Source organism: Cervus elaphus, chromosome 22, assembly GCF_910594005.1.
Source record: "Cervus elaphus chromosome 22, mCerEla1.1, whole genome shotgun sequence".
Classification (NCBI taxonomy): Eukaryota; Metazoa; Chordata; class Mammalia; order Artiodactyla; family Cervidae; genus Cervus; species Cervus elaphus.
In genome coordinates this window covers 57,697,804-57,723,692 of record NC_057836.1, presented here as the reverse complement: position 1 = coordinate 57,723,692, position 25,889 = coordinate 57,697,804, and the positions used below count along the sequence as shown (strand labels likewise).

General features: G+C 38.8%; 1 protein-coding gene across 2 annotated transcripts in view; it reads left to right on the top strand.

Moving 5' to 3' along the window:
• Positions 1-5,384, top strand: part of NEDD1 (NEDD1 gamma-tubulin ring complex targeting factor) — a 43,875-nt gene extending 38,491 nt beyond the window's left edge. For both annotated transcript variants that reach the window (XM_043881490.1, XM_043881491.1), the window contains exons 14-15: positions 3,810-3,876; positions 4,325-5,384. In XM_043881490.1, coding sequence (XP_043737425.1) covers positions 3,810-3,876; positions 4,325-4,429 — 172 coding nt within the window. In that variant the 3' untranslated portion in view covers positions 4,430-5,384. The remainder of the gene's footprint in view (positions 1-3,809; positions 3,877-4,324) is intronic.
• Positions 5,385-25,889: the final 20,505 nt, after the last annotated feature.

The window sequence follows — 25,889 nt, the reverse complement described above, 5'->3', positions numbered from 1 at the left end:
AGCTATTTCAGGAATGTGTCTGTGGGGAAAAAAATAGCAGAATTGTCTGGATCCAGCTAATATCTGGATAAGATGATGTGGAACAAAGCAGTGTTGAAAAGACAGAAAGGGAGCAGTTACGCTGGGGCAAATTTAGAAAGAAATCACTGTCCTGCCTTCAGCTTTCAGCTTGCGTTGTGTGCCTGTACCTAGGGAGCGAAGGCGGCTAGGGGCCCCTGTCCACTCTTCTTCCCCTCCATCACCCATAGGCAGCCTCTGCTTAGACACCCACTGAGGGCCTGGAATGACTCAGAGGATTTCTGTAAATTTAGCTGCTCTTACTTCAGCCTTTAGTAGGTCTTGCCAGCCAGACCTTAGAACAAGGTGCAGATGGGGCTCTCTGCTAGCTGCTCACCCTCAGCCCAGAGGCAACCTTTTCCGTGAGGGCCTTCATGCTTCAGGGGGGTCACTCAGTTCCCCTCTGCTGCCCTAAGTCTTCACCAGGCTCTGGGCACCTGTGCCCCAGGGGCGTGCTCTTTCAGCCTTCCTGCTTTGCCCCTAATTTGTACAGAGCATTCAGTGAGGGCCTGTGGTGAAAAGTTGTTGAGTGAATGGAGACTTCATATTTGGCTGGGAGTCCTTGGGATTCTAACCTCGCGGCAGCCTTCACTTGGCCTTTAAAAACCTAGAGAAGTTCCCTCTAGTTCCCCTTACCCTGTCAGTGGCAGCTTTCTGACCTCACCGCTGTTGTCAAGGATGAAAACAATTGTGGGTCTCTCTTCTTCTGGAGGGGCTCACCATTTTCTGGATTTAAATTCACTTAGATTTCTTTGTACTCTCAAAGTTGAATTTGTTTTCGAATGTATGATCTTATAGGTTATCTGGCTTGTGCTCATTATTAGAGTTGGAGAGCTTGCATCCTAGTCAGAAGTCTGCAGGTTTACTTCTGTTGTTTATCAAGATTTATGTTTCCTCTGGCAAGCAAATCGCTTCCTGGATTTTTAGTTTGTTTCTGGTTTTTAATCTTGGTGGGTCCTGAACTTTAACCTCCAATTCTAAAGCATCACAAGGCCTCCCAAATCCTTTTCTCCTCTTTAGGGGCCAGTTTATGTTTGGTCTCCTGCCATCTAACCTCAGTACAGGCACAACTTAGGAGTCAAAGATGTCTTGAGGGGGAAATTGCACAGTTTCAGGTTTACTTTCTCCTGGTACCCCCTGCCCAGAAACCTTGCAGCTCTGACTGCCTTGGGAGCTCTGAATTCTAATACTCCCCAGCCCAGTGAGACTGTCTCAGACTCTGGGCCACTGCTTTCCTCCCAGTCTCCCTTCCCCACACTGTGGAATCAGCTCACCCCCAGAGGTGAGCAGACGTAGTTGCGGAGCTTACCTAGTAGATCCCCTTGTTTACGGTAGCGCAGAGTCGGACACAACTGAAATGACTTAGCAGCAGCAGCAGCAGGGCTACCGGTCCTGGCTGCCTCAGTGGTTCTGTGGCGCCTTCACCTCTTGTTTCTGTTTCTTTGTGTTTTTAATACAGCATTTGTCATAGCTAAAAACAGGAGAGAAACTTTTTAAAAAGTACTTGTCATTGTTGCAATAGAAAGAATAAGATACTTGGGAATAAATCTAAGGATGGTAAAGATCTGTGTAGAAGAACATTTAAAAATGTGTTAGCACTAACAAACATGGGAAGATGTTGTGAGCCGTCAGTTCTTTTAAATTGGTCTACAAGGTTGAACGCAATTCCAATCAAATCCCAACTGGGCTTTTTGGAAGAAGATGATGAGATAATTCCAAAATGTATATGAAAAAAGGAAGATCTGAGAATAACCAAGGCACCAGAAAAGAATAAGGTTGAAGGGGACTAGTTTGTCAGATAGATAAGCTATAATTAAAGTAGTGTAGCATTAGCACAGAGTGGACAGATTTTGCAAAGGAATCAAATGTATCCCAAAGAAGCCTATGTATGTGTGGAAATGTGATATATCACAGAGGAAATGTATAGATCCCTGTTCCATGCTATTTAAAAAATCAGTTCCATACAGAGTAGAAGTTTAAATGGAAAAAGTTTAGGCATTGTAGGAGAATTTATATATGACTTCGGGTTTAGCAAGTTACTTAAATATAAGAGGGTACACTACCTATAAAAATAGATTGGTAAATTTACATTAATAGTAGGTTAGTAAATTTGAGAATGTCAGTAGGAAGTGTTCATCCAGGACACCATTAATAAAATGAAAAGACAAAAGATATCTGCAGTACTCATATAGCCAATAGAGGATCAGATTATGTAAAGAACTGTTATGAATAATTTCTTTTAAAAAGACATTCAATAGAACAACAGTTTAAAGACTTAGACAAGCATTTCACTGAAGAATAGTATATGAACATAGGTAAAGTTGCTCAACCCTGCAAATTAACCAGAGAACTGAAAATGCAATTGGTTACCATTTCATACCCAGTAGATGGAAACACAGTTGTAAAGTCTGGCATCACCAAGTCTTGGTGTGGATGTAGAGCTAGAGGAACTCTTTTTATTCTGATGATGAGCATGTCCATTGATACTACCACTTTGGAAAATAATTTGTATTATTTTGTGAGTCTGAACAGTGTATCTTTCCATCATACCTGTGACTCAGCATATCTTGGATATATTATCTACAGAAACTGGCACATGTGGGTTGGAAGACAGATACATTATTGTTTATAACAACATTTTAATAATAAACACTTATAAATAGCTCAATTTGACAGAAGAATGTACACTAGTACAGATCAATGAATTATAAATAGAATATGACCTTGAAAACATGATACTGGATTATTTGTAACTGTACACTACTCAGGACTACATAGGATATGGTACCCTTTTTGTAATGCTCAAAAGCAAGCATAACAAAAATACACTGACTACAGATTCTATGTCATGCAAAAATACATAAATACACACATATATATTTTAAAAAACATTTCTTTGCTCAAACAAATTCCAGGGAGTAGTGACTTCTTTCTTGGACTTCTCCCAGGAGTGAAGTGAGCAGCACCACAGGAAGCGTCTGTGATTTTCATTATGTTCTAGCCCATAATTTCTGTGGCAGTGACACACAGATATTCCTTTTATTATTACATTTCATAACTTTTATGTCTTCTCTTTCTTTTTGGCCATGCCATGTGGCTTGTGGGATCTTAGTTCCCGACCAGGGATTGAACCCTAGCCGTGGAAGTGAAAGCCCAGAGCCCTAACCACTGGGCCACCTGGGAATTCCCACTCTTATGGTTTTGCAGGCATGACTTAATTGCATTTTCTTGAGTAAACCTCTGTTATAATTAGGATCTTTGCATTCTGCTGGAAGTTTTTTTTTTTTTAAATAGCTTAAACGTTGATAATAGTTAAAACATTGTAACCTAGAGCATTATCTGTATTTCACTGTAATATAAACCTGTGTCTTTCCTTAATGATGATTTCTGTATTAAGGAACGTAGTGTAATGAGAGTTGCGGAGGTAGACAGCTGGGTGTATATCCTAGCTGTAACATGTACTAGTTGTGTGACTTTGGTCGAGTTACAACTTCTCTGTGACTCAGTTACATGGGTAAAATAGAGGTGGTAATTCTACCTCGTTGTGAAGAGTAAGTGAGTTCTTACATCTGAGTACGAGACACAGAGACTAGCACACAGTAAATAAACACTAGGTGCAGCGGTATCTTTACTATTATTATAATAACTGTTAACAGTAATGTGAGATAATAAGAGTATAGTCATTTTCTTGAGTGATTCTAGAATTGGTAAAACTGCTCTAATTCTAATAAACATTATATGTTCTCCCCTAGAGAAGCATGCCATAGGGACATTGTGAATTTGCAAGTGGAGATGATTAAACAGTTTCATATGCAATTGGTATGTATTGACATGTTTTATTGTAAGTGAGCATAGCTGTGGATCTAAAAAGTCCATGAAAGGGTGATGTATTCTTACTTAGTTATACCTAATTGCTAAGAAATAAAGAGTGTTTTAGAAATTTAGTAAATAAAATAGATTTTAACTAGTCACTCTTCTTTATAACCTGTGATAGTTAAGGCTACTTTTTCACAGCTATTTTTTTTTTTTTTGGGCAGTAAGTAAGCAAACACCTTTCCAAATGTGCAAATGTAAGCTTTCCAAATATGTAAATTTTACCAGTGCTCTTTCATTTATATTAGCAAAGTAGTAAGGGTGGTTAAATTGAGAAAAAAATTACTTAGTTAATCGAACATGAGAAAAATGATAGCTAAAAATGTGTAAAACAATGTCAAATAAATGTGAAATGCCAGCAATTTGAAAAAAATTTTTTTTTCCCCTTTTCTAGAATGAAATGCATTCTTTGTTGGAAAGATACTCAGTGAATGAAGGTTTAGTGGCAGAAATTGAAAGACTACGAGAAGAAAACAAAAGACTGCGGGCACACTTTTGAAATTTCAGTGAATACTTTGATGTTTTGTAATTTGGGGAAGGTTCTGACAACACAGAACTACATGAAATCAGTATTGTTTTCATAACCTCTGGGAGAAAAAATTTTTTTCAGTAAAAGGGTGATGGGATTTTATACCAATCACTATTTCATCTTTTCTGTCAAATATATTTATATTTTTGTATTAAAAACTACACTATGTCATCTGCCTAAGAGGAAAGCCAACAGTCTTTATTTTATGGAAGCTTTGCCTATACACTAAGTGCCCTTTTTCATGAAAAAATTGTGCAAAAAAATAGGTGATGTATGTTTTTTAATCATCCTTTCTAAACATAATATTTTTGGTTGACAGTTGCCTTCCAATTTTTTTTGGATGTTTGATGATTAAAGAGTGTGATATACCTTCTATTTTTATGGAGAAAGTAAGTTTAATTGGTGTTTTGTGTTTCTAAGCAATTGACTAATAAAACACAAAGTTGGTTAGTAATTATTTTGTTAACTTGGTTAAGTCAAGTAAAACTATTATTTATTACTTGTACATTTGATAAGAAAATTTTCAGATTTTGAATTGCACAGATCACATTATATCTATTGCATTACTCTTTTATACTTCTAACTGATCACTACTCTGATTGATATTTTGTAGTTAATTTTACCTGTGAAAACTTTTAAGGGTTTATAAGACTCAACCAGAACTGCGTATCTGCTGATTATCTCATTAATTAACAGCATAAAATGTATACTATAATGTTTTAGTCACTATAATTCAGCTTAGTAATCAGTGAAAATTTCATATTATACTAAGTATTACAGTATTAGTCCATTTTTTCTTCTCCCAAATGAGGTGTGGTTTATTTTGTTCTGTGGTTTATATCATTAACTTTCTTTAATCCTTTTCTGTGCTGTATGTAATTTTTTTATATTATTGACCCACTATAAAATAAATAAAAATTTTTTTTAAAAAACAGGAAGGTTAATTGTCAAAAGAATTTACACCTCTTTGACAATAAGGGAATGTTGCATGCTGTGATCTACATTTTTAGTGGTATAAGATTAAGAGGGCCGCTGGCTTATTTGCCTCTTGTAGTCTCTTGTCCCAAAGATTTAAACTATACCTTGTGTATAGCACTCCTGCTCAATTTTAACTTTTGAGATGAAAGTATTTACTAAAATAAAAAAGAAGTCTAGCTGGATTACTAACTTCTTCCTTCTAGGTGATGAAAGATTTTAAGGATATATTTAGTAAGTGTAAAGTACTAACAATTACTTCAAGAAATAAATTACTTTGTCTTAGTGGAATACATTTGTATTAAAGCATAAGGGAGCTTCCCCGGTGGCACCAGTGGTGAAGAACCCACCTCCCAGTTCAGGAGACATGAGACCAAGGTTCAGTCCATGAGCAGGGAGATCCCCTGGACGAGGGCAGGGCAGCGCACTGCAGTATTCTTGCCTGGAGAATTCCCGGGACAGAGGAGCCTGGCAGACGGCAGTCCATAGGGTCGCAGAGGGCTGGAGACACTGGAGTGACCTAGCACGCAGAGCGTAAAGGGACGCTAAGGTAATCTCTGTTTCCCGACAGGTGATGAAAGCACTGTGGCTTGTAACAAGTTTTACCGCATATCGTTATCAAACAGATTTAGAAGACATGAAAGTGCGTTTCGCATTATCCGTCAGTATTTTCCTGTTGCCTTTTTCTGTAAATGCACATAATGTATATTAAAAGAAGTTAGATAAATAAAATAATTTTGGTAACCTTATGCATATAGATGAAACATTTTTTTGTCATGGAATTTAAAAGCTAAGTAAGTAGAAAAAGTTAAATTTTAAATGGTAAAAATGGGAAATCAGAAATTGAATTTTAGCCTCTAGCCAAAATAGAATAATAGAGATTAGATTTACACAATGCAACCAAATTTTAAAAAGACACAAAATACTTGAAATTCGAGTTTTCAAATACTGAATTTTTAAAAATAAACTCAACTTGGAATTCTTTACCTAGAGAAAATATCTTTAAAAATTAAAAGTAAAACTTCTTCAGACCTAGAAAGGTTGAAAGAATTTATCACAAGCTAACTTTTGCCCTACAGGAAACATTAAAAGTACCAGATAGAAATCTGCTTCTATGCAAAGGAATGAAGAGCAACAAAAATGGTAAATATGTTAACAAATATAAGGCCTTTCCCCCCCTTATTTTAAATTATCTTTAAAGGGTAGCAGACTATTTACTTTTTTTTTTTTTTTGTGACAGTCGCTCAGTTGTGTCTGATTCTTTGAGAGGTCATGGCTGTAACCCACCAGGCTCCTCTGCCCATGGGGTTTTCCAGGCAAGAATACTGGAGTGGGTTGCCATTTCCTGCTCCAGGATTAGCAGACTATTTAAAGCAAAAATAATAACAATGTATTATGTGGTTAACATATACAGTGTTAACAAGTAAAGTGAAATGTCTGACAAGAGTATCTATCTTCAAGGGTGGGAGGAGGGAAATGAAAGTATACTACTCTAAGGTTCTTTAACTGTGAAGCAGAGTACTACATGAAAGTAGGATGCTACAAGCTAAACATGTGTACTGTAAACCCCAAAGTAACCACAAAAGAAAAACAGTTCTAGTTAGTAAATCAACAAAGTTGATAAAATGTAGCCATTAAAAAAAATCCAAAAGAAGCAAAGAACAAGGGGCAAAGAATAAATGGGACAACAGAAAATAAACAGTAAATGGTAGATTTAAGCAGCAATATCAATAATTACATTAAGTATAAATTATCAAATACCCTTATGAAATTGAATTTTTTTATCTAGCTGTATACTAAATCAATGAAATCCACCTTAAATTTGAAGATACAAATAGTTTAAATACAAAAAGTTGAAGTAAAGAGTTAGTACATATACTGAACTGAATGGAAATGAAAGCAGATTATCATATTTTGTGGGAATCAGCTAAAGCGGTACTTACAGGTAAATTTATATCATTAAATATCTTTATTAGAAAAGGAAAAGGCTCAATAGCGTTAGCTTCCACCTTAAGTTAGAAAAATAGCATGTAAAAACCCCAAAGAAGCAAATGAAAAAAGATTAGAGAATACAATGCAAAACAAAAGTCAACTGAGGAAGTCAGTGAAAGTAAAAGCTAGTGCTTTGAGATCAAACCTTTAGCTAACCAGTTGAGAAACAAGCAAAAAACCCTAAATTACCGGTATCAGGAATGAAAGTGACATCACTATAGAGATGTGATACTCAGGTATAAATTTGATCAAAGTTATGTGTGACCTATACTCCGAATTCTACAAAACATTACTGAGAGAATGTAAACCTAAGTAAATGATATGCCAGGTTCATAGACTGAAAGGCTCAACATTGTTAAATATCAGTTTTTCCCATATTGATTTTCCAATTCAATGTAATAATAATTTTAGCAGAAACTATTTTTCTCTTCAGCTATGTCTAATTTAGCATTTACCTAATCTGGTAAGTATTTAATATCATCTATTATATTTTTCATCCTAGAATTTCCATTTTGTTATTTTTTAGTTTCTAATTCTCAGTGAAATCTCCTAATTCCTTAAGTATATTGATTTTAGTTTTTTTTTTTTAATTTAAAATAAATGGATTTTTTTTTGTAACCTATACTGAAACAAAACTAGAAAAAAGGTGTGAAGTACATAACGTGTGTATGTTTATCACTTACGATTAATTTGAATTTATCTTGAGAAAACAAGAACATTAAACAAATCAAGTAGTTTAAATCACCACATTAAGGATCATCTCAACAGATACAGAAAGGTATCTGATAAAAGTTATTAATGATTCATGGTAATCTTATAAACTGAATAGAAGAAATTTTCTTTATCCTGAGAAAATATATCAGAAACCTACTGCAAATATTTTGTTTTCTTTTTTAAATGAGATATAGTTAATTTTCAATAGTATGTGTTTCAGGTGTGCAACATAGTGATTCATAATTTTCAAAGATTATACTTCATTTATAGTTATAAAATATTAGTTATATTCCCTGTGCTGTATAGCGTTTCCTTGTAGCTTGTTTATTTCTTCTATCAGTTCAGATCAGTCAATCAGTCTTTGCGACCCTGTGGACTGCAGCACGTCAGGCTTCCCTGTCCATCACCAACTCCCAAAACTTGCTCAAACTCTTGTCCATCAAGTCAGTGATGCCATCCAACCATCTTATCCTCTGTTGTCCCCTTCTGCCTTCAATCTTTCCCAGCATCAGGGTCTTTTCCAATGAGTCAGTTCTGTGCATCAGGTGGCCAAAGTACTGGAGTTTCAGCTTCAGCACCAGTCCTTCCAATGAATATTCAGGACTCATTTCCTTCAGGATTGACTGGTTTGATCTTGCAGGCCAAGAGATTCTCAAAGAGTCTTCTCCAACACCACAGTTCAAAAGCATCAATTCTTTGGTGCTCAACCTTCTTTATAGTCTGACTCTCACATCCACACATGATTACTGGAAAAACCATAGCTTTAACTAGACGAACCTTTGTCGGCAAAGTAACATCTCTGCTTTTTAATATGCTGTCTAGGTTGGTCATAACTTTCCTTCCAAGGAGTAAGCGTCTTTTAATTTCATGGCTGCAGTCACCATCTGCAGTGATTTTGGAGCCCAGGAAAATAAAGTCTGTCATTGTTTCCCCATCTATTTGCCATGAAGTGATGGGACTGGATGTCATGATCTTAGTTTTTTAAATGTTGAATTTTAAGCCAGCTTTTACACTCTCCTCTTTGACTTTCATCAAGAGGCTCTTTAGTTCTTCACTTTCTCCCATAGGGTGGTGTCATCTGCATATCTGAGGTTATTGATATTTCTCCCGGGAATCTTGATTCCAGCTTGTGCTTCATCCAGCCCAGCATTTCACATGATGTACTCTGCATGTAAGTTAAATAAGCAGGGTGACAATATACAGCCTTGACGTACTCCTTTCCCAACTTGGAACCAGTCTGTTGTTCCATGCCCAATTCTAACTGTTGCTTCTTGACCTGCACACAGATTTCTCAGGAGGCAGATCAGGTGGTCTGGTATTCTCATCTCTTGAATTTTCCACAGTTTGTTGTGATCCACACATCTATGCTATTTTATACGTAGCAGTTTGTAACTCCTAATCCCCTGTGCCTATCTTACTCCCCCCTTAGTTATTTGCGAGTCTGGGTCTGATAACTAATACCTGGATATCCTGTGCTTTTGTTTCTATTTTACATTATTTCAGTTTTTGGTCACATTGTGTCATCTGTTCTTGAATATTTCTTTATTGAGTGATTGATCTCATAAAAAATTGTAGGAATTCTTTGAGTTTCAGTGCTATTATCGTCTGTCTGAGAAGTTTTACCTCCACTGTGGCAAGCAGCCAGGCTAGGGGAATGAGCATGCCCATGGCACCTTAATGCAATCAGGGATTGAGGTGCTTCCTAGTTGAGTTGAAATTTCTGGTTTATTCTCATGTTAAAGGTTTAACCCTTCAGAGTTCCAAACAAACTCTGGAGTTCGACAGGACTGTCCTACTTGGCAAGTTAGGAACTCTAATTTTTATCTCTCCAACTCTTCTTTTCAAGTTCTGCTTCTTACCTTATATCAATAAGGTTTAGATGTATTAGTTTGCAGTGGAAGTTAAAATGCCAGACAAGTTAATACTGTAGATAATCACTGTATATTTCTAGTAAAGAATTATTTTATATATTAAATGATCAAGTTCCACATATTTATCTTAGATGGAGCTCTTAAAGCCTACAGAGACAAAAAGATAAAGAGATAGTCTGTTCAGACTTAGATTATTTGTGGGAAAATCAAGGATGTAGCTATGGAAACTAGTTAGAAGTGCTGAAAGGAAAAAAAAAGTAGTTTGGTAGACCCAATAATTCTTAAAATGTGGTTTGGTGAGCCCTGAGAATTTCCAAGATTCTTTTGGGGGCCTGTGAGGTCAAAATTATTATAGTACTTAAAACATTGTCCTTTTCATTCTTATTTTCTCATGAGCTTAAAGTGAAGCTTTCTAGTGTGGTTACATCACTGTCTTGACACTTAATCAAAGGGGTTCTTGTTTATTCTTGTACTTTCTAGAATTTTCAAAGGTAGCTGTTTGGAATCTTCAATAATTTTTAATAGTACAAAAGATACCTGATACTAACAAAATATAGGACCTGCAGTATGCCTTTTCAAGTGGTATAAAGGACACTTAAGAAGCTTAAGGGCGTGGTCTCACATGAGTCTGATACGCACCTATTAGTAATAGTAATTAAGTTGGGAGAGAGAGAAGCATGTCTGGAAAATAATTATGGGTGGAAAGTAATTGTGGGTATGACTTTTGGTTCACTGAGTAGACTGGTATCAAATGCATAAACATTTACAAAGTGTTTTAAATGGTAGATTCAGCAAAAGCACTGCTGCCACCTAGGACTAAAAGAGTGGAGTGAGGCTTTTCAAAAATATAAAAAATTATCTAAGCCCTCAACTTTGTAATGCAGGAGGCAGGCTGAGAAAGTCACTCAAGTTGCCAAAATGACCTGTCTTCCAAAGCCCTTTTCAGAAATGATTGAGGTGAAGAAAAACAAAGAACATCTTGAAAAGCAGTCAGAAACGTGAGGAACAGTGGATTTGGGGGACATCCCTAGGGGGCAGAGCGCAGGTCTAATTAAGAAACATTTCCCATCCATAAAGCACCTGCGGCCCACCTGGATTTCAGAGTTGCTGTGGGTCAGTGACTGCTGGGAGTCTCCCGTTCTTCGAAAATAGGAGTGTCTATTGCAGTTATCCTGTCCTAGTTTCTCTGTTTGTAGGCTCCCTCTGTGTATGTACACCTCAGGAGTAGCTCATGCTTCTGTTTATTGTTCTCTAAACAAAGAGCAGTGCATTGTTCTTATTATGATGAAACATATCTGAATATGATGTAGATTGCGTGCATGCTAGGTCACTTCATGTCCAGCGCTTTGCAACCCTATGGACCATAGCCTGCCAGACTCCTCTGTTCATGGGATTCTCCAGGCAAAAATGCTGGAGTGGGTTGCCATGCCCTCCTCCAGGGGATCTTCCTGACCCACGAATTTGAACCTCATCTCTTATGTCTCCTGCGTTGGCAGGCGGGTTCTTTACCACTAGTGCCACCTGGGAAGAGCCTAGTGCAGATTAAAAGTCTTAAACAGCCTGATGCTGTGATTGAATGTGACTTTTAGAGTCCTGGGGTTGGGGTGAGCATATATTGCATTTGGGAAGAAAATGAATTGCTGTGGCCTGGAGGCCAGAGTGTGGTGTGTTGCATTTTTGTCACCAGTCCTAAATCCCAAGCTGCATTCCTGCCCTTTGCCCTTTGACATCGCAGTTCTTTCTGCTAAAGAGGTGAATATGTTTCCCCTCCTTGTGACTGCGTTTGGCCTTGTGGCTTGATTTGGCCAATAAAGCAGAAATGATGGTGTGCCAGTTCCAAACCCAGGCTTTCAGAGCTCTTGCATATTTCCACTTGTTCTCTTGTACCCCTGACATGGACCTTAAAAAACAAAACTAAACACAAAAAGCTACCCAGGCTAGCTGCTGGTCCCAAGAAAGCTGAGATGCAGAGCTGCTCAGTCAAACGCAGCTTAATCCAGCCCAATAGACCCTTAGATTTCTGGGGACAAACGCCTATCATGGTATGCCATTGGGAGTTTCTTGGTTGTTTATTATGCAGCAATAGATAACTGATAAACATCTTGGCTCACCTTTATTCCAGCTGCTGTGATTTGGAGCTTCTCATGCTTTGCTGAGATTACAGGAGCCTCTTAATTAGACCTTGGGTGTTCCTCTATTCTTACCTGTTGTATACACTTCTACTAGTGTTGTCCTCACCCAAAAGGCAAATCTCATTGTCCACAGAAAAAGACCGCATGTAATCTTTGGCATGGCATCCTGATCCTTCCTGCGGCTCTGCACACCCTGCCCCAGATATTTCAATCTCAGGCACCAGAAAGTACCATACCATTTCATAGATCTAGGCAACTACTTCCTCTGTTCTCTCTGCCTGACAAACCCCTACAGATCCTTCAGGACACTTATCACATGTCACCTCTTTTGTGACATTTTCCCATGACCTAAAGGCAATCATGCTCTCTTCCATGTGTGTAAAAATTAATTTCCTATCATAATTCTTAAAGAATTAGGATGGTCTGTCTCTAGGTCTCTCTCTTCATAGGCAGAGGCAGTTTTGGAAAACTTGCTGTAGATGCAATACCTGGTGTGATGCTTAAACTTCATAGAGGTTCAATATCATCTTATCTAATTGTATTCATTGTTGAATAATTGGAAAACATGTAGGAACTGTTATAAATTATTTCTGTATGGTGTTTATGATATTTGCAGTAAACTGGAAATTTGATTCATAATTCTTCCTTCTTTGCACATGTCAAATAATAGTATTTATAGTAGTAGGATGCATTTATGAACATAGAAAAATGACAATAATGGTTGAAGATAGTTGACATGCCCTTGATGTGTAGATACTGTGGGTCCCTTTCAACTGAAATCTGACAACCAGCTCACTTAAAATTAAAATGTCAAAAATCAATTATGCTTCATTTTGCATTCAGACAAATGGAACTTTTCAAAATTTGGTTTGAAGCACATCTTATGTCAAAAGACACCTACTCTATTATTTGAATACTAGTGATATGAGAGAACATTTTACTTCTCATTTTTTAAGATGATCATACACACTAAATCTTTATCTTCCAAAAAAGGAATTGAAGAATATCTGGATGTCTAAATATTGCTATCATTATTGAACTCTCTTTAAATAGCAAAGTCATTGACTTTGGCAAAGAACAAAGTTGCCTGAATTTAGCAGGGAACTGCTGGGATGTGGCCTACACGAAGAAGATGGTACAAGAGAAGACTGGAGAGGAAGGTGGTCTAGATCATGAAGGCCTTTGTGTGACATGGCCAAGAGCTTATTTATCCAATAGCAGGTATGTTTGCCGTAGATTATGGAATGAGGGGGCTGACTGCACTGTTTCTACTCTTCTTGTTAGAAAGTGTGCAGACTCTTAAGTGTGGCCACCATCTTCAGCTTTGTTAGGTTAGTGTAACTGACACTCATTTTGTACTAGTTTGGCTTTGGAAGTCTGAAAGCGGAATAGCACATCCTCTGAGTGTGGGTGTGAGGCGATCTGAGTGGGTATATAGGATGTCCCTTTTTGTGCTGTCCGTGGGGTTCTCCATGCAGGAATACTGGAGTGGGTTGCCATTGCCTTCTCCAGTGGACCACATTTGTCAGAGCTCTTCATGCTGACCTGTCCATCTGGGGTGGCCCTGCGCAGCATGGCTCGTGGCTTCATTGAGTCACCCAAGCTGCTTTGGTGCAACAAAGCTGTGATCTAAGAAGGGAGTCATAGCATGCTGAAGAACTGATACTTTTGAATTGTGGTGCTTGAAAAGACTCGAGTCCCTTGGAAAGCAAGGGGATCAAACCAGTCAATCCTAAAGGAAATCAACCCTGAGTATTCACTGGAAGGACTGTTGCCAAAGCTGAAACTCCAGTCCTTGGCCACCTGATGTGAAGAGCCCTCTCATTGGAAAAGACCCTGATGCTGGGAAAGATTGAAGGAAGGAGGTGAAGGGGATGACAGAGGATGAGATGGTTGGATGGCATCACTGACTCAGTGGACATGAGTTTGAGCAAATTCCAGGAGACCATGAAGGACAGGGGAGCCTGGCATGCTGTAGTCCATGGGGTTGCAAAGAATCAGGCATGACTTGGTGACTGGGCAATAACAACAACTGAAGTTTGATTTGTTGGGGTTTCTCTCAGGATTAGTGGTAGATAACACTCTCAGGCATTATCCCCACATCTGGGCAACTCCCATGGGAGATTCCATTCTTGACTGTGCTTCAGGAGAGATGTTTCAACTGACAGGACTCACTTCTGCCCCCTCGTCTTCATTTTTTTCATCATTCATTCAGTGAATAGCAGTCATGTCCTATGTGCTAAGCACTGGGAATCATACTGAAGAGCACACTCATTGAGCAGAAAAAAACAGATATATTAATAGAAACTGAATACCCACGTGCTAAGAGTGAGGAATGGGGTATATGCACAGGGCAGCAGAGAGGGGTATTAGTTGCAATCTGAGAGTAGTGTCTGAGAGGCTTCCTGGAGGAAACAGGAGGAGAGTGCTGAACTGAGGATTACAGGCGATTAAACACCTGGTGGAGAGGGAGGAAGCTGTACCTCTAAGACAGGAGGCTGGAAATGGGTGTAGGACCTGCCAGGGCCACACAGGGGAAGCAGGATGTGAATTGCAGTGATGAACCCTGTCATCATCAGGAGGCTTGGGAGTATGCTGAGGTTCTAGGATTCTCTTTGGAGGAGCCAGTCAAGAGTTTTTAATCATGAATATGACACAACCAGCTTTAGAATAATGACTCAGATCACAGTGAAGAGAATGGTTTTGAGTGAATTAGATTAAGGGCAGTGATGTTATTGTAGTGTTAGGGCTGCTATAACAAAATACCATGACTGGGTGGTTTAGGAATAACAAGAATGTATTTTCACAATTCTGGAGGATGGGAAGTCCAAGATCAAGGACCAAATATGGTCCTGCTTTCTGGTGCATAGAAAGTACCTTCTCACTGTATCCTAACGTGGGAGCAGAGGTGAAGGACCTCTCTGTGGCCTCTTTTATAAGAACACTAATCCTATTCAGGAAGGCTCTTCTCTCATGACTTATCACCTCCCAAAGCTTCCACTTCCTAACACCTTCACCTTGGGGGTTATGATTTCAATGTATGAATTTGGGGGGATGCAAACATTCAGATCATAGCATTCATCATTTAGGAGACTGTTCAATCTTCCAGGTAAGAAACACACCAGGCCTGAACCGTCAAAAGATTGGAAAACTATTTGGAGGATGAAATAAGCAGAGCTTGATCAAAAAGATAGTGGATTTAAACTGGCATGCATCTAGAAGCTACCTGTTACACATTAAGTGGGCTATTGATTTGAGAAGGCTTTTTAAGGTTTAATAATTATCCTAAAGCCCTAATTTTCAAAGTGTTTTAAATATTACAGCTATGAAGAGAAATTTAATAGTTTCTAACATGTGTTGAACATCACCTCTTTTAATAGCTATAGATGTCAGTTGCTGTGATTTGTTTTTGAATATGGACCCATCTTTTGTTTGAGAAATGGTCAGGAAGGATTACTCCTTTCATATAGTGTTGTATTTTTCCCCCTAGTATTTTACTTCAGTGTTTCAATTCTATTTTCATAGCAATATAAATTTATAATTATCTTTGCTAGATTTTTGTACAGGGGATGTTAGCTTCTTAACAAAATTAGGTTGAGTTAAATACATTTATCTAGTCTAGCATACCAGTTAGATTAAAAATAATGTTATAAAGTGACATTTTATACCATATATGTTTATTATGGTAGTTGTAAATTTATTTTATAAGCATGATGAACAGTCTTTTTATGCCAATCTTTATAACTTGAAGCATAATATCTTTATTTTAAATTATTGCAGTGGCTCTGAATCTCTTCTTTGTTTTTATTATATATAAATTGACCATATCAGTCACAGCAATGACTTATTTGATGCTGGGTCATCAACTTCCTGTGATAGAATTAATCCTATGAGAACACTCTGACTCAGAGAGCAGAGGCGAGGAAGGATTGCAGCAGGATAGGTTTGGACTCTTTCGTGTGCTATATTGTACAGTAAGTATGCTCTTCTGTTTGTTTGTTTTTTTTTCTGGTTGCATTTTGATCCTTAAAACTGCTGTCTTTTTTTTTTTTCTTTCATCTGAAAGCAACAAACTAAAAGCCAAAGAAACTGCTAAGAATGAAAGCCTAAGGCAGGGGGTGGGGGTGGGGGTGGGAAGTGACACATTGTATTGTAAAGTAGAGCAAATCAAATTAAAGCATTCAATAGTCACTACTTTATTGGGGAATAGGCTACAAAAGCATTTAAATTTTGTTGTGACCAATATATTCTTTCAATCATTCATTTAGTATTTAAGTCATTTAGGAAAATAAGTAAGAAACACATAGCAACAACAAAAACATCTTCAGTAGCATAGAATGTATATTAGTTTCTATTTATGCATAAAAAATTGCCACAAATTAACAGCTTCAAGCAATCCACAATTTATTGTCATGTGTCTGACATGGCACAACTGGTTTCTCTGCTCAGGGTGTTACAGGGCGATAATCAAGGTGATGGCTAGGGCTGCATTCTCATCAAGAATGGCTTGACTGGGGAAGAATTCATTTCCAAGGTCATTCAGGCTGTTGGCAGCGTTTGTTTTCTTGTGGCCACATGCCTAAAGCCCCCACTTTTCACTGGCCATCACTTACTGGCTGCCCAAAGATCTTTGTTACCTTCTCTGCCATGGCTACTTCGTTATCCTCACAAGTGAAGTTTCTTGCTTCACAGAACATCCAGTCTCTCTTTTGAGGGATTTCACCTGAATAAGTCAGTTCCTCCCTCCTGCAACCTGAATAATTTCCCTGCTAATTGGTCAACACCAACTGACTTAGGACGTTAATTTCATTGGCAAGATTTCTTCACCTTCACTGTGTTGTTTTGGGTCCAAGTAAGTCACAGGTTCTACCCACACTCAACGGTAAGGGATTACACACAGTGAGAATACCAGGGAGCAGTGTTCTGGGGAGCTACACACTGGGGCCTCCCTAGACTCTTCCCCCCAGAGAGTTTCATCTTACCACACATTTCTCATATCAATGTTTTATTAGAAAGCTGTACTTTTATCTTTTAGAGTGAGGGGAAGGGGCAGTTTTTCAAGACTGTGGTTGTCAGCTGTATCGTGGGCTTTAAATTCGGAATCTCACCTTCCAGTCTTACCCTCTCAAGCCCTGGGTACCAGTGTGGGCCACTTGCTGCTCCCAAACATGTCACTGTCTTTCATCACAATTTATTACTGTTAAATGCTTATCTCTGAAAACCTCTCCTTTCCCATTCTTACTCATTTTTCAAGACCTAGCTAAATTTACACATTCTGTAGTAGAGTTTTGATGACTTTCTCAGAGAAAACATCTCTGTTCCCATGATCATTTTCAGAAGCCTTTTTCATATGAACTTTTATCTGGAGTTACAGCTGTTTGTTTATATACCTTTTTCCTTGCTTTCTTTGTATCACAAATTATGGCTTACTCTTTTCTGTATCTCTAATCCCTTATCTCTAGTACAGGACTTGATTCCTATAGGGGAGTACAGTAGGTACTCCCTGGATTAAACTTAATAAGTGAAAAGTGAAAATGAACTAGAGTAAGTAGTAAAATAATTGTGGAAAAATAGGGTAAGAGAAAACAAGAAAACAGTACTGTGGACAGACTACAATTACGTAATTGTTACTGGTTTTTATCAGAATGTGAGGATGGGAATGTGAAAGCGCATAGTTGTGCATAAGTCTACAAAAGTCAGATGATGGAGGGTCTTGAAATTTCCAGGCTAGAAAATGTGGAGTTCATGGATAAATCTAGTGAGGAATAGACATAGTCTCACATATACTTTAATTTCAAGTTGTGTAAAGCTCCATAGAGGAAATGTACAGTATGTTAAAATAGCAATTGGCAAGGAGACCTGATCCAGCAGCGGTCAACTGAACATGTCACATTTGAGGTGAGACCTGAAAGCTGAGTAGGAGAAAAGGTAAAGGTAAAGAGTGAATGGTAAAGAGTGGTAAATCGGGCTGAAGAGGAAATTCAGAATCAGGTCCTGCAGAGCTCTGCAGGCCACATTACCATTTTGGTCTTTATCCTATGAACAATGGGAGAAAATTGAAAAATTTAACATAAGGTAGGTTTGAAATGGGGGCTTCCCTGGTGGCTCTGACGGTAAGGAATCTGCCTGCAATGTGGAAGAGCTGGGTTTGATCCCTGACGTGGGAAGATCCCCTGGAGGAGGGCATGGCAACCCACTGCAGTATTCTTGTCTGGAGAATCCCCGTGGACAGAGGGGCCTGGGGGCGGGGTCGGGGGTACAGTCCATGGTGTCACAAAGAGTTGGACTCAACCGAGCGACTAAGCACAGCATAGCACAGGCTTGAAGTGGGGATCAGAGAACGAGAGAAGGAGGGAGATGATTTGTCTTTTTAAAAGATTCCCTGGATAATGGAGTAAAAGAGTACAAGAACAGAGGCAGGTCTAGTCAGGCGGCCTTTCAATGGTGCGGAGCGGAGGCCACAGCAATCTGATCTTGGCAATGCAGAGGAACTTGAGAGGACTGGACAGGTTTCAGATCTATCATGGAGACTCAGTTCACAGGAGTTGGATATGGAAAGTGAAGGAGAGGGAAATGTTCCTAGCTTCCCTGGATAGATAAATGGTGGTACCCAGAAAGAACAGTGGAATATGGACACATTTGGGGATGTTGGAGACCATGAAGTCTGCTTTGGAAATGTCGAGGTGTTTGTATTGTATGGGTTGATGGATACCTATAGGTCTTAAGCTCAGAAGAGAAATCTGCATAAGAGATAATAAGGGTTCCTGTATATCTATGGTCAACTGGGTTTTTTTTTTTTTTTTTTTTTTTTGTAGTATATTTTTCAAAGGATGGAATTTTAAAAATGTTTTTTAATTATTTATTTTTAACTGGAGGTCAACTAATTTTTGGCAAAGATGCCAAGACCATTCAGTGGGGGAAAGAACAATCTCCTTAACAAATGGTTCTGGGACAACTGGATATCCACACACAAAAGAATGGAGTTAGATTCCTATCTCGTGTTGTTTACAAAAATTAACTCAAAATGAGTAGTCAGGAGACCTAAACTTAAGAGCTAAAACTTTAAAACTCTTTCTTCTGAAAGTATTGGGGCAAGTCTTCATGACCTTGGATTTGGAAATATATTTTTTCCTCTTTTAATGACTTCTTATATATGATACCAAAGCAAAGGCAGCAATAACAAAGAAGGATAATTTGGACTTCATCAACACTGAAAACTTCTGTGCATCAAAGAACACTATCACAAGAGTAAAATGTCAGCCTACAAAACTGGAGAAACGAATTGCAAATTGTATATCTATTAAAGGTCTAGTACCCAGAATATATAAAGAGCTCTTACAACTCAAAAGCAAAGTGACAAATAACCCAATTTAAAAATGGACAAAGGATTAGAAAATAGACAAAGGACTAGAATAGACATTTTTTCCAAAGAAAATATATATATATATGTAAAGCTAAAAATCATAAGATACTCAGTGTCATCATTCATTAGGCAAATGCAAATCAAAACCACAGCACATGGTCCTTTGCATCCATCAGGATGGCCATAATTTTTAAAAAATGAAAATAACAAGTGTTGACCAAGATGTGGGGAAATTAGGACCCTCATACACTGCTGGTGAAAATATAAATTGGTGCAGCAATTTTGGAGAATGTTTAGCAGTTACTCAAGTTAGTAAGTTACCTGCTCTTCCAGGTAGCTCAGCTGCACGGCAGGAGGCCCTGGTTCAATTCCTGGGTCAGGGAGTCTCCCTGGAGAAGGGATAGGCTACCCACTGGCATTCTTGGGCTTCTCTGGTGGTGCAGACGGTAAAGAATCTGCCTGCAATGTGGGAGACCTGGATTCAATTCCTGGTTGGGAAGATACCATGGAGGAGGGCATGGAAACCCACTCTAGTAATCTTGCCTGGAGAATCCCCATGGAGAGAGGAAGCTGAGGGGCTATAGCACAGGGTCACAAAGCGTAGGACACGACTGAGCAACGAAGCACACAGTAAGTTGAACACAGAAAAAAACGGCCTAGCAGTTTCACTCCTACGTGTATACTGCCCCATCCTTAGGGGCTTTTTGGTTTGCTGGCTTTTTCTCTCCCTCTGTCAGTTGTTCCACTGACTTGTATAGTCAGATGGCTGAGGTATCAGAATGTAGCAGGTATTTCATTTACTAATGAAGTACATATTAAGAATCTACTGTGCACTAGTCCTGGGTATAAAAAGGAAAACAGATGAGTCATGATCTCAAATTTTTCTATTTTGAAGGTAGTGTTTAATTAGTTTCCAGTACTCTTTTTGATATTGCATAACAATTTTCTTGGCTACACTCACATAAAAAAATAAATGACATTTTTTATATGTATAATGTGAGGACTCAGAAGAGTTTAAGAATGAATCCCCCACAGACATAGAGTATGCATTTCAAGATTTAGTCAGTGTTGTAGCCACATGTACTCATATTTGTTTCACATCTTGTAGTTATTGTTTATAGCACATACAGTGTGGTGTAACTTGTTATGGAGTCAGATAGCAGGTTCTTTCTGTTCATCCAAATTTTCCAGTCTTGAAGCTATTGATAATATTCTTTGAGACATTCAACTTGTTTTGCTTTCATAATGAATTTTTGGCTCATGAGTTTTCACTCTGTCCAGGAGTTCACCAGTCTGATGTTTGATTTGATGTCTAGCATATGCAAGCATATTTCTACCTTCAAGGAGTAATGGATAACTTACTTCTGTGGTTCTTAACAATAGTGAGTGACGACTCACTCCGATTCCATCCTATTCAGGGAGTAAGCACTCATTTATTCAGTCAATTTATTTCTTCAATTTATTCTGTGACTCTAAGTCCATAGTCCTTTTTTTTTTTTTTTTAACATGGACCATTTTTAAAGTCTTTGTTGAATTTGTTACAGTATTGCTTCTGCTTTATGTGTTGGCGGGTGTTTTTTTGGCCAGGAAGCATGTGGGATCTTAGCTCCCCAACTAGAGATCAAACCTGCACCCCCTACATTGAAAGGTGAAGTCTTAACCACTGGACCACCAGGAAAGTCCCTAAGTCCATTGTCTTTTACCTGAAAGTGGTTGGGGCTTTGGAATTTATAATTTTTTCATTTAATAAAATTAAGAGCTTGTGCCTTAGCCTGTCTGACCATCCTTGCAGGGTCTGTAGCAGCATCCTATAAGCACACACACACTAGTTGTTCCTTAGCAAAACACAGGAATAGTCACATTACCTGGGGTAAGTGAGGACCGTGGGCAGCCTCATGTCTATGCAGGGCATGTCTGTTTTGACACCAGATGAGTTACAAAGGGATTTCTGGTTTTCATAGGTTTGTGGATTTTGGAATCTCAGACTGGGAATGTTTGTTTGCTAACAAAAAGATAAGAGGTAGTGCCTTCCCTCAAAGGACACAGACACTTCATGTTTTCTCTATTAAGTCTTCTCTGTTTGTTATAAGCCAGCTCAAATGTGTTTAGATTTTTTTTTTTTTAAAGGAAGGTATTGGTGTTGGAGTGACTTATTGATTCAATAATTGAAAAGTCTAGCAGGCAAATTTTGGACAATGCTGTACTCAGGGATCAAATAATGCCATTTGGCTGGTTTCTCTTCATCTTTCACATACCTTCTCTTCCAGAGGTTTCAGTCTGTCTGTCTCTATATGCTCTAAGCCAACTCTTTTGTGGTGAAAAAGATGGCTAGGGCAGGTCATTTCATAGTTAAGTTTTCTAGGGAAGAAAAAGAGCCCCATTTCCTGTTGGAGCATTCCCAGAAAAAATCTTTTTGCATTTCATTGGCTCTGATCTGGTCACATGCCATCTGTCACTGAGGTCAGAGAGATGAAGTGGGCTGATTGGTCTAGACTGGTCATGTGATCCAGTTTGGCATCAGGAGAGTTAAGCACATGAACTGAGCAGGTGTAATTTTCTCACACAAAAGCTGGGAGCTGTTGCCAGAAGACGTGGGGAATGTTGGGTGGCAAAGCATTCATGTAGACATTCATGGGTTGACACTGGATTTCCTTTGTAATTAAAATTCTTCTGATGGAATACAGTGGAGTTAATATCAGTTGATTTGGTCAGCTGATATATAACTTTCCTGCTGATCATATAACTTTCCTGCTGATTATATAGCAAAACATTATTACTCTTTTATATGTACCAAAATATATATGAGCCTGCAAGTCTAAAATCAAAATTGACTCTAAATTGAACTCCTCATCAGACCATAAGAATATACAGCCTGGAACCCAATTACCTTCATTTGAATCTTTGCTTCACCCACTTTCTTGGATGAGTTACTTAACCTCTTCGTACTTGTTTCTTGTGTGTAAAGCAAGTGTAATGGTAGCTTCTACCTCACCAGGTTGGTTTGAGGACCCCACGAATTAATATATGTAAAGCATTTAGAATGGGGTTTGACACATAGTAAGTGTGCTATAAACTTTAGCTATTATTATTATTATTCCATAGGGTAACACTAACTCTGAAATTCCCCATGGTGAAGTAGGAATTTTTACAGCATGGATATTAACATTTCTGTGCCTTTAACTAATATTGCAGCTGCCCTGTGTACATTATTATGGGAAATGCCATTTGTTTTATTGTCAGATTAAAGTTTAAAAAATAAGCCAACCATAATTTTTTTTTCAGAAAGCATTTATTTTGACCCAAGAGATTCCAGTCAGCCTTATAAACTTAGAAAGTGTAAATCCTTCCTGAACTGATGGAAAATGAATCCAATTTCAAATCCCAAACCAGATTCCTGTTTTTGTTGCTATTCTTCCCCTAAAAAGACAGAACCTGATGTTTTCACAGTATATATAAAACAAATTTTAAGATCCATATATAGCACAGTATTTACCACCCACCCCTATCCATGGTCATGAATATCATAAATTCTTTAAATTTCCCAAACATGAGATAAATGTCAGACCATTCTATAAATTGACTTTATGAGGCATTTCTGAGCTGAGCTTTCTGACATTCACTCCAATGTTTCCATAGTAACTAATGTGTTCAGAAGGGGAAAAGCAGGAGGAGATGAAAAACAAAGGAGACGATCCAAATAAAAGAGATGCATAAGTAAGGGAGAGTAGAAGGTTCCATAACTTTGAACCATTGCTTCTTGCAGGAGACAAGCATTCTTGTTCATAGGAGCAGCCTCCCCTGCTGGCTGACTGATTCAGGGGGTCCTTACTGGGAAAAACTCCCAAAGTTTGACCGACTGATAGCCAACTACACTTGGACAATGTTTCAATAATGCCAATTTAGACTAGTCCTTCCCCCTTTTAATCTTATTTTTTACTCTCTTTGGAGGTCCCTTAGTTACCACAGTAACAGTGAAGTAATTTGTGGCTGTCATTGAATTGTCAAAAAAATGCAGTATCAAGTCAATTTAAAGGATAGTTGGAAATGGAGTGGGGCAACACAGGTGTTACTGAGCATCACAATTTGCAAACATTGAAGTAAAGACTGCTAGAACTCTCCTAAAGTATAGGTTCTCTTTTCAAATCTTATTCAGTGGTGGCTGATTTGTTGCACTTAAAAGCAGATTTTACTGACCAATTATTCTCTCGTAATGGAGAAGGAAATGGCAACCCACTCCAGTATGCTTGCCTGGAGAATCCCATGGACAGAGGAGCCTGGTGGGCTGTGGTCCATGAGGTCGCAGAGAGTCAGCCACAACTGAGCACACAGCACATTCTCTCATGATGTCCGGAGCACAGCACCTTTTTCTTATTAAACGTCAACAAACTTGCTTCAATGAAAATGTGTTTAAACCCCAGGTTGTTTGTAGGCTTGATTAGGTTAGAGAGGAAAAGTTTTTTCCTGAACCATTTGAGGAGAAAAACACAGGCATCTGACTCAGGGAAATAGGCACTTGTTGATAAGCAAAACCGTGGCCCCTCAAAATGTCCGTGTCCTAACCCCGCAAACTTGTGAGTACTGGTATATAAAACAGTGTATATAAAACAAATTTAAAAATCCTTACATAGCACCACCCCAGTCCATGATAATGAATATCACAAATTCTTACATGGCAAAAGTGACTTTGTTGATATGATTAAATTAAGGATCTTGAGATAGGAAGAATATCCTGGATTACTGAGGTGGGCGCACAGATAACCTCAAGGGTCCTTATAAGAGGGAGGTGGGACAGCAGAAGCAGAGATGAGAGTGATGCAGGTCCAGCAGCCAAGCTATGCAGGCAGCCTTTAGCTGCTGAACAAGGCAAAGAAACAAATTCTTCCCCAGAGCTTGCAGAGGGAGCGTAGCCCTGCCGATACCTTGATTTTAGCCCAGTGACACCTTTGACCTCCAGAATTGTAGAGGAATAAATGCGTGTCATTTGAAGTCACTGTTTGCAGTGATTTATTACAGCAGCAGTAGGAGAATAATAGAGCATTGTTTGCAGTCTCTGGCCCCATCAGTTCCTCTAAGACGGGGTCACTTTGGTATTTACTTGGCTGCAGAAAATGAAGCCAGTCCTGGTTGTAGGCTGAACATTCTGAGTGTCACTGACTGAGGGTCCTGTGAGTAGGGTGTTCTCTGTGTGATACTTTAGGGCCCTTGGACTTTAGGTACTTAGATCTGCCAGTTACTGAGGCAACAGAGACCTCCAAAGTCCTGGCTTGAACACCACAGGAGAACAAATGCTTGCAGGTCCTGGGTGAAAAGTCCTTGAGAGAGAACTTTTGTGCTCATAATCCATCCCTCTATGAAAGGGCATCTGTCTTTCCACTAGATTGTACATGTGTCAATGGTAGACATCCAGCTTTATGGAAATCTGTAAATCTCACATTTCCCAGCACCATTCTGAGGCCCCAGTAGATACGATGAGAAATAACAACTCCTCCTTCTCTGAGTTACTTCCTGTTTTGTTTTTTTTTTTTTCCATTTATTTTACTTTTACCATCCAGGTGCTGTGTAAAGCATCTGATGTGTATTATCTCATCGAATGCTTACAACTCTGAGAGAACCCCTGTTTTCATTCTATAGATGTCAAAATAGAGATTCAGTGACTAGACTGAAAGGTAAAAAGTGAATCAGTGGCAGAGTTGGGCTTGCTGTGTCTTGCTGACCCACCACTTCTAATTGCTGCCTTGCCGCCAGGCCAGAAGCACTATGGGGTGGGTGTTAGTGGCCTTTCTTCTCTATGGCCCCCAGTTAATACCCTTCATCCTCTGAGCTCCAGCTTTGGCTCTTACTCACTCATGCAGGGGGTGGAGGAGGGGAATGAGAAGGTTGCAGAGGGCGAGGGCTCAAGACTGATGGAAGGCAGGTATTTTGGGTACTGAGGCCTCTTTGACCTTTAGAGAATGGTTATTTCAGATAGGAATCTGGTGTCCATAAATTAGCACAATTCTATAGCTTTATGCTTTCTCGATTTATTTTCCTCCATCCTTTCCTGTGTCAGGCAGAATTCTAAGATGACTTGCATCTTCTGCTTGTGTCCTCCCCCCACCAGCGCACACATTAAAGCCCTAATCTTCAACGTAACAGTATTAGGAGATGGAGCCTTGGAAAGTAATTCCGAGGGGTAGAGCCTCTCATGGAGATATTCAAGCCCTTAAAAGAAGAGATACTAGAGAGATGATCACTTTCTCTGGCTGTGAGGATAAAATGAGAAGGCCTCTATCTGCACACCAGGAAATGGGCTGTCACTGGGAACTGAGCCAGCTGGGAACTAAGCCAGCCAGCAACTTGACCTTGGATGATGTGAAATAAATTCGTTTGTTTAAGCCACCCAG